This window comes from Magnolia sinica, chromosome 7, assembly GCF_029962835.1.
Source record: "Magnolia sinica isolate HGM2019 chromosome 7, MsV1, whole genome shotgun sequence".
In the NCBI taxonomy this organism is placed as follows: domain Eukaryota; kingdom Viridiplantae; phylum Streptophyta; class Magnoliopsida; order Magnoliales; family Magnoliaceae; genus Magnolia; species Magnolia sinica.
This window is the reverse complement of record NC_080579.1, coordinates 8,022,871-8,032,973: the sequence shown is the minus strand read 5'-3', so window position 1 is coordinate 8,032,973 and position 10,103 is coordinate 8,022,871. Positions and strand designations below refer to the sequence as shown.

Sequence of the window (10,103 nt, the reverse complement as noted above, 5' to 3'; positions counted from 1 at the left end):
CCATGGCTTGGAAAAACGATAGTTTATATCAGTGAGTACTCTACCCAATTGAAAACCCAAGCCATAGCATGCAAGCTAGACTCCTACATTAGTTTAGCATATTTTAAAAATGGCCGTGACTATGCATACGGCAGAGTATGGTCCACTTATAATTGGTTTTTCTTAATTTTTGGTATCATGATGTAATATGATCTGAAATAATAGATGAACGGAGTGGATACAGAATAAACACATAAAGGTGGGCCCCACAGTAAGGTATGCACCTTCTTGGATGAGGCCGGGGTCTTACCTGATTTCCTTCCCTGCACCACATGGCAAGCAACGAATTTCTTGAGTTGTAAAATTTAGGTAGGCCTAACAATGATGTATTTCTTAAATCCACACCTACCATTCATTGTTTAAGATCATTCTATAAAACAAATCCAAAAATAATGCAGATCCAAAGCTAAAGTGGACCACACCACTGAAGACAGTAGGAATTGATGGTACCATTGAAAACTTGTTAGGGCCACATACGGCTCTCATCAAGTTGATATTTGTATTTTAACTTCACACAGGTAAGTGCAATTTCATGAAGAGGTGAGATGGGAAATAAGCCTCACGATTGGCTCTAGAAAAGTTTCAACAGTAGTTTGTTTAATTTCTACTACTTTATATGGTGTGATTAACTTCAGCTTTGGATTTACCTTATTTTTGAACTCATGGTGTAGATTTATCTAGAAAAATTGATGAATGGTGTAGATCTAAAAAAAATCATGGTGGAATCTAGAAAAGTCCCACACCTTAAAAGTTGTGTTGTGTAGTTAGCATCTCTATTTCGATGAGATAAATCGTGCGTATCTTGTTAGCTTGAGTAATCAGAAATGACGTAGAACAATGACAAGGGACGGCACTGTAATTTCCAGTGCCTTCAATACAAACTATCCGTATTGAATAAAAATTACATGGGATGGAGGGGAGCAAAGAACCTGACCTCCGAAACAATTAAAAAAGTAGAGCAGTTACACACAGAATCAACCCAATTCCTGGAAACAAATGAAAAAGATAAGCTGTCGTTTATTTCCTCTCCACTTCCTCTTATTGGGGTGAATCGTCTAATACCAACCAATTTTGATACTCGGGATGTTGGCAATCTTGTCCCGATCTTCTCCTCCATCTCCATAGCGCTCTTCTAAGACTCGACAGGATCTGATCTTCAATTGTTGAAGCTTGGTGAGGTGTTGCAACTCCTCTGGTAGAGACTCCATCCGGTTACAATTGTAGATTTCCAGAGTTTGGAGGGCTTTGAGTTGTCCCAACCAACCACCAGGTAGTGATGTCAGCTCATCATTACCCCAAATCTCCAAATGGTTAAGGTTTGGGAAGATGGGTAAGGGTGCTTCTGATGACATCCCATCATTACTTATGCCTAAACTCAGCCTCTGGAGGAGCTCAGGTGGAAGGTTGTGTGGTAAAGCCTTTAACTTTGGGCACCATTTTACGCTTATTTCTACAAGTGATGGCATAACCTGTCCATCTCCCTCTCTCAATTCCCACTCCTCCCAATTTGGCATGCCTCCGAAGCTGAGGGTCTCCAGCTTGGGGAATGAGACAACACCACCACTTCCATCATTGTTAGTATCCCCACTAAACTCGCCACCCACGTATCTCACCTCCTTCATTGACACTACTTCAAGATATTTAAGGGACGGTAGTTTCCCAAGACCTGGCAGTTGTTTACACCCCTTACAGCATATGAGTTCGACCTTGACTAGATTAGAGAACACCGGATCCTCTATCCACTTGGGAAGCTTGGAACCTTTGTAATACCATATTATAAACTCCTTCAAGTTTGTGTGGGGCTTGAGGATTTCAAGCACGTCCTCATCATCATCCAATCGTCCATCATATCCGTATTTCAAGGTTAGAGCATGAAGGTGCTGCTTCTTATGCAGTTCTGCCTCCCTAGCTTCGTCCCTGCTCCTGACTTTTTCCACGTTTTTAATTAGAAGACTTCCTTGAAGGTGATTGAGGTATTTCAGTTCTCTGCAATTACATCCTTCGTCACCACCTCCCACAGTGAACTCTGTTAATGTCCGAAGGCCAGTTAATCTCCCTATACCCTGCGGTAAGTACTTCAGCATGTTAGTGCCTTCTATTTCTAGATGTCTGAGGTTATTCATTTTTGTCAACCCTCTAGGAAGTTTTTCTAGCCTGTAACAGTTACTGAGTCTCAAGGTCTGTAAATTTCTGCAATTACTCACCTCCTCTGGCAGCTCCACTATGTCTGCGAAAGAAAAATCAAGATATCTCAGGTGTTTCAACTGTCCTATTGTTCGAGACAAGTTCTGACTGCGAGCGTGACTCAAGTCCAATGCCCTAAGGTATCTCAAATGATGAAATAAATTCCGTGGAACACTGGAGATTCTTGGGTCTCGTAGCAACGTCCGCAACTTTTGGGCCTTATATAAGGTGGCCGAAATGGAAGCCACTTCACAAGCTTCATCACTGAAAATAAAAAAAGAATGGCGGATATTGTTTAGGTTCGAAGAGGCTTGTTTTCTGATCTCCACCGTTGAACAGTCACCTCCTAATACAAATTGTGCAAGATCATGAACTAAATCATGCATCTTGCAACCACCGACTATGTTCCTGTCATAGTTAAATTCTGCATCTTGAAGCAACGAGCGTCTTAATAAATCATCAAAATAACGCCCACCAATATCCTCGATCTCTTCACCTTCCTTAGAATGGATGAAACCTTGTGCTGCCCATAACTTGACTATCATATCCTTCTCTATCTCCCAATCTTTTGGAAAAACAGAGCAATATGCGAAGCACTGCTTCAGAGCAGGAGACAAGTCTTGGTAACTTAGCAACAAAGCTGGTAACATGTCTCCTAAGACATCGCCTGAATTCCATATCTCACTACCCAAGACAACCTCCCACTCCCTTCTTGTCTTTCTTGAGCGCATGGCACTCCCTATCGTCTTTGCTGCAAGAGGCACCCCTCCACACTTCTTTACAATTTCCCTTCCAATCGCTTCTAGCTCCAAACGCTCTTCTGCAATCCGATGCTCGAGCGCTCTACGGTTGAACAATGACCAGCATTCTTCATCAGATAACGCCAGAAGTTTGTGTATGTAAGAGCTTCCCGTCGTCCATGCAACATCTTCTAAACGAGTGGTCACGATGATTCGACTCCCAGGTGCACCAGCTTGAAAGGGAACTCTCAGCTTGTCCCACTTCTCGCTGTCATTGCTCCAAACGTCGTCGAGAACAAGCAAGAATAGCTTTCCATGCAAGATTTCACGGAGGCAACTTTGCAACGGGTCCAAGCCTTCAAGATTACAAGGAGACTTTGTGGCAGATTCTATCATTAATTTTGTAATCCGTTTTACATCAAAAACGTCGGAAACACAAACCCACATTTTCACATTGAAATGCCTCTCGACTTCATCATCATTGTAGGCGAGTTGAGCAAGGGTGGTCTTGCCCAACCCCCCCATTCCAAAGATAGAAATGACGGTAGGCACCTCGTTTACCACATCACTAGTTTCATTTAGCAACATCCTCAATATTTCATTTTTATCATCACCCCTTCCAACAGTGGCTGATTCGTCTACTTGGGAGCCTGTTTCTCGCCCTTCGATTTCATCCGTTCTCTCTGCATTACCAATTTTAAATTGAAATCTGTTCTTTTGGCTGTCAATCTCTTCTAACCTTTCCCATGTATCCTTTATTCTGTTCGCAAGTTTATGGCGAAATGCAACGTGACCGAAACAAGAAAAAGGTGAAAGGAAGTTCTGCACCTTTTTATTGCAAGAAAGAGATTCATCACCTTCATCGTCTTGTGATGGGAAGGATTCCGTAGTCCACTCGTCTAGTATGTCATCGATGTCATAAGCCACATCTTTGAGCTTCTTTAGCCAATCTTTCACGGATTGTTCTTTCAGATGTTGAGTCTCGGCATCTTCAAGGACAGCCTTGATGGAGGTGAATGCACTGGAAAGCTTTCTGAGCTCTTTGGTGACACCAAGCAGTGAAGCCACCTCATCTTCAAGAATTTTGTCCAATTTCTCTATTGCAAATGAGACCAGTGAATCAGCCATTTTTTATTTTTTATTTTTTTTTTTGTTTCTTTCTTTCTAATTTTGGGATGTATGGATGGGAAGAAGGGAGGGATTTTGGTTCTTGATTTCTACTTTTGGGATGGATTTTGGTTCTTGCTTTCTCCTTTTGGGATGTACGGATGGGATGAAGGGAGAGATTTTGGCTCTTGCTTTCTCTTTTGGGATGTATGGAGGGAGGGATTTTGGTTCTTGCTTTCTCTTTTTGGGATGTCTGGGTGGAATCAAGGGAGGGATTTTGGTTCTTGATTTCTCCTTTTGGGATGTAGGGACGGAAAGAAGGGAGGGATTTGATATGTGAGAGATCGCTAGGAGGCTTGGAAATATGCAATGGTATCAGGAAGGGAGGGATTTGATATGTGAGAGATCGCTGCGAGGCTTGGAAATATGTAAGAGGGATTTGATAAGTGAGAGAGCGCTGGGAGGCTTGGAAATATGCAATGGTATCAGGAAGGGAGGATAGAGAAGCAGAGAATGCTCGGACTAGCTGGACTACTGGTCTGACGGTGTATACGTATAAAAAATAAAATAAAAGTCCAGTAGAATATTCCCCACCTGCAAGCAACGAGACACATGGTTAAAAATAAAAATAGAGATTTTGATCGTACTGCATTCGTTTTATGGTTAAATTCTCGAAAAGTGAAAAGTTTTTTTTTTACATTAGTCAAGGCTAAACTCACGGGCCAACATTGAATATTAATACGTATAATCCAAGTTGCATATCCTTTTTTTTCCATGTCGTTTGAGGGCCAGGGCTCAAATGTCAGCTTGATCCACGGCTTGTGTGCACTACATGATAGAAAACAATGATGAACCCACTGTCAAAACTTTTTCAGGCTTATTGTAATATTTGTTAGAAGTAGACACTATCTAAATTAAGACTTTTAGAGCTCACAACCAGCTATCAGATAAGGTGGATGGAACAGATCACCCCATTATGAGCTCTAAACTTTATTATTTCAAAATAATTAAGTTACTAATTACATCAACTTACAAACCAACCCTAAACCTTACAAACCAACCGTAGACTTGGCCCTTAACAATGGAACTATTTTAGTATTAAAAAAATAATAATAATAAATTTCTTAATCCACCCACAATGATGACTCAGCACACCATCTGGAGTGGCAAACCATGCATTACATGGTAGAATCATCTTACCAAGTCGAAATCAGACTAATCAAATAATTCCATAAATCCAATCAATACCTTATAAAACGGGCAATGGAGATTGTCTTCACATAAATGTCTAATCAACAATCTGAGCCATTAATTTGGTAGAGGCCATCATGGAACACTTGTTGTTTTAAATCACTCCTTTTGTCAGGCAATTGATTCCGTCAGGGCCTATAAGATAAATGGTTATATAAGAGAAGGAAAACTTATGGCATGCTTCAACCATCTGCTCAGTGTTAATTTTATTTGTAAACCTTAAAAACTAAGTTCCAGCAGTGAATGATTCGGATTGAAAGATTGAAATCACCATAATCTCACTTCTGACAATAACAAAATCATTGCGGTAAATTCCGTGCAGAACAGCCACAAAAAGTGATAAAGGCAATCGGGACCCATCAAACGACAAAGATGCCTATATGGTGTAATTGATCGATTATCATATGGCAAGTGGACGGTTACTTTTTACAAAGATACAGTGACATGAATTTCAGGACTTTTCAATCGATCAGCCGGGGCTTTCTGTTAGCTCTGAAGGACATCCTATAAGTTACAAAGCATGAATGCATGACATTAATCAGACAAATCAGCACCTTATAAAATGTGCGGTTGAGATTGTTTGCACAGAAATAAGTCCAATCAACAATCTTACTCATCTATTTGCCAGAGACCACTATGGATCCCTTATTGTTTTAAAGCAATCCTTTTACCATGCAATCCTATCCATTCCATCCACGGTATAGAAAACAAATGGCTATGTTAGAGGGGGAAAGTTAAGGAACGCTTCAACCATCTGGTCAGTATCAATTTTAATAGCTATCCCTTAAAAAGATTGTGATCCAAACACAGTGAACGGTTCAGATTGATCAATTGAAATCTCTAAACATTCCAACTAAGAAGATCATGAACATACCACGACACACTCTCCTGAGCGAGCGAATAGCAAAGGTGATAAATGCAACGGGACCCACCAAAGGAAAAAGATGCCTATACCGCTAAACGTTGCAATAGACACGGGGAAGCGGATTGTGTACTGAGTAACTCAGTACCCTTAGCGTACTGAATAAACTGTGTGGGGTCCACTGTTATTTATTTATTTTATCCACTCCGTTAATCTATGTTAAAAGATAATTTTAGGACTATATCCCAAAAATGAAGCAAATTAAAATCTCAAGTGGACCACACTACAGGAAACAGTTTGATTGAACCTCTACCATTGAAAATTTTTTGGAGGCCGAAGAAGTTTTGGATCAAGCTGATGTTTGTGGCTTCTCTTTATACATGTCTTTGTGATCTTATGAACAGGTTGGATGACAAATAAAAATTAATTTGGACCCTGGGAAGGTTTCAGCGGTGGAAATCATTATTCCACACTGTTTCCTGTGTAATGGTCCACTAGAGCTTTAGATTCACTTCAATTTTGGTATCAACCCCTAAAATTATCAGTAAAAATGGATGGACGGTGTGGATAAACCACATACATTAACAGTGGGCCCAACTGAGTTTACTCAGTACGATAAAAGCGTACTGAGTAACTCAGTACGCAATCCGATTTCTAGACACGGTGTCTAATACAAGTGTACGGCTACCTTTTGTTTGTCAAGATGACAAAGACACACACAAGTGGAATCTTATGACTCACGCAACACTAAAAATGGAAAGGGTTTAGGTGAGACACTGGATCACCGAGGTGGGTGGGACCCTGACTGTGGGGCTCACAGTGATGTATGTGCCTTACATCCACACCGTCCAACCTTTTTCAAAGCTTATTTTATTGCATGATCTCAAAACTTAAGCATGCCCAAATCTTAGATGGTCCATACCACAGGAAACGGTCGTGAAGGAATCCCCACCATAAAAAAAAAAACACTTACGCACTCCACCAGGATGTCTATTTGCCACTGAACTAGTTGATAAGGTGACAAAAGCCCATACGAAATAACCACACAAATATCATCCTTATCCAAAGTTTTTGTGAGCCACGGGACATTTCTAATGGTCAATTATTATTGTTAATTTGGATCTGCCTCATGTTTTATATCATGCCCTAAAACTGGGTTACAATGCAGAGGGACGGTAGGGATATATGTAGTCATATGCATCAAGTTGGGCTCCACATTTAGGGTCCCACTCACCTCGGTGGATCTAAGGATCTAGTGAAGCCCTGCTCTTAAAAATCAACTCATGCATTCATCTTCGTGGACAAGCCCATTGTGGATATGCCCTTTCATGAGAGTTTGTTCCTTATGAGTAATCAGGTTGGATCATTAGATTGTCCAACCATATTACTTGGATCATGTTTCATTTCCATGGCACCTAATGCTTCAGCAATTTAATCAAACATGAAGCTACACGTGTTAATAAGGGTTTGCATTTGGTTAATGTGCACGGTTAGGATGGTGTGGGTGTGCCAGAGTTGCATTCAACTTGAGCTAGATTGATAGTTGGTGCCCTTGTGCTAAGATAGATTATTTAAAACTGAATTCAAAGACCCAGCTGCCCTTTCAACTACTGGCTGTAACAGCAATAAGCAATTCGTAGAAAGGTAAGGGTTACTCATTACAAACGGATTGTTTTTGCCTTGTGTCTTAAGGGATTATTCTTTCACCAATAATTACAGCTAATATATTTCTCCATAATAACTGATGAGTGGTCGAAAAGCTAGATAGTACTATAACCTAATGGAGAACATACTATGCCCATTATAAATTTCAACTAGTCATGCATCACATGAAGCTACAATATTGATAAATACATATATGCCTCTTGAAATTACAATGACGCTTGCATGACATCTTTCGTAAGTACCGGATGAAATTTAATGCCAAATTTTCATTATCATAGGATACCTTATAGAGTGGAGATATCTAGAGTTATTCACACATTCCCACATGATTAAAAAAAGAACAATAATAATTGCAGAGTAGAACTAATGAAAAAGAATAGTGAAAAATATTAGATGAACAAACATCAATTATCCACCTCATATGAAGCATATGAACCGTTCATAAAACAAGTTTATGAAAACAAGCAAATCGCAGGATCAAAGACTCAAGACCAAATCCTCTTCAAGCGTTACTCTACTCCTATTATATATACTATGCTTGTGTTGCCTTTCAGTCATGGCTAATGCATACCTGTCCTCTACTTCACTTTCCATCATGTTCCTTTTGACTTTATACACTAGTAATTTAGTACTATGTTAGATGATGTACTAAGTACCATTCCTCAATATTCATGGAAGGTGAGAGGAAAGAGTCATTTCTGCATTAGCTTCCTGTAGTAGTTGCTTAAAGTAGATATGAGACTTTACCTTAAAAGGCACAACTTTTCATAATGCCAATATCTCTTCACATACATGCGCTTATCCTTTCGCTTGTTTTGTTTTTGTTTTTTTGTTTTTTTGTTTCTTTGTTTTTTTAAATCAGTATGATGTCCAATCTCTAAAGGGTTATTCCCTTTACGCATTTTCTTTAATACAACTCCAATTGAGGTGATTTAAAAGCTAGATCGAAGTTTGATAAATCTAGTTTTATAGAAAAAATAAAACTGAATTAGTTTTTAAGATGTTTTAGAAACTGTATAAAAAATTATTAGTTTTAAGCAATTGGTACTTTTAGAATTTTAAGATTTTTTATAGAACTCGAAATGAAATGAAATGAAATTTGTTGGGGATAAAGTAGACTTGATGATGAATTACAAAAAAAATAAAAAATAAAAATCTAGATGCGTGAAATGAGAGTGGATCTTTTCTGGATGTACCAGATGTAGTGGATCAGGATGTGTGAAATGAGAAGGGGAGGGGTTATTTATAACTTCAAATCCAGTTTTCTGGTAATTGTTGGTAATCCTAAGGACAAAATGTGGTTGAAGGGCTGAGATTGGAGATTTTCACATAGAATCATCTTATGAGTTGGATGAGGTGGTAAAAGGGTAATTTTAGGTAAGGAGATGGACATCGAAATAAATACACCTCAACTGCATACTTAGGGTTTGGAAAAAGGGAGATCCCACATGCTTGTTGGGGGCCAGCTTAAAGAGGAGGATTGCCACATGGTCGACAACAAGCTGGCTACTGCCAATCCCCACTTAGACTCCCTGTTTCGCAGGTAACCTCCCTCAAGCGTATGGAGGCTCTTGTATAAAGAAGTTATATTGAGGTTTTACATGGTAGTCCGATTGGGCTTGCTTTTGAGCTTTGGTTCAAGTTCAATTTTTGGCTTAATTAGGTGAATTGACCAAGTTGTTAGATTGAGTAGGCTAACCAGGAGAATTGACTTAGCGATCGAGTTGACTGGGTAAGTTGACTCAAGGCTTTAAGGTTTTAGGTTCATAGGGTTTAGGATTAAGCTAAATGGATTGACCAATTGTTTGGATTGAATAGTCTGACTGGGTTAAGTTTAGGGTTTAGGATTTGAGTTCCTAGGGTTTAGGACTTTATGGTTGGGGTTTAGTTGACCATCCATCGATTCAAACTCAATCAACTTATTAGCTTAAGGTGGGGCATCTACAGGGTCGTGGTTGTCATGTGTTAAAGTCTAGTGTTGAGGGTCAAATATTGCATATCAGACCCAGTTACTACTTGGATTTACGAACATAGTACGGTTTAAACAGCCTGATTTAATCATGTTTGTGATGCAGGGCATATTCACGAGCCTGGACTGGGAAAGGGTACTAAAAGCATGGATTTAACGGTCTGAAAACACCAGACTATGGGACGGACCCTAGGAGACCAAGATCGACAGATTTGCACGCCAAGGATCCAAGAAAATCGAGAAATTGAAGCTCAAGTGACCTGAAAAGTGTCCAGAATGCAAGATC

General features: G+C 39.6%; 1 protein-coding gene across 1 annotated transcript; it reads right to left on the bottom strand.

Annotated features, from left to right (window-relative positions):
• Positions 1-832: 832 nt before the first annotated feature.
• On the bottom strand, positions 833-4,490 carry LOC131250977 (putative disease resistance protein RGA3). The gene has a single exon (XM_058251408.1). The coding sequence runs from the start codon at positions 4,089-4,091 to the stop codon at positions 1,095-1,097; it is 2,997 nt and encodes a 998-aa protein (XP_058107391.1). The 5' UTR covers positions 4,092-4,490; the 3' UTR covers positions 833-1,094.
• Between the last annotated feature and the right edge of the window lie 5,613 nt (positions 4,491-10,103).

Coding starts and splice junctions, on each gene's coding strand:
- LOC131250977 (XM_058251408.1), bottom strand. CDS start 4,091: ATGGCTGATTCACTGGTCTCATTTGCAATAGAGAAATTGGACAAAATT.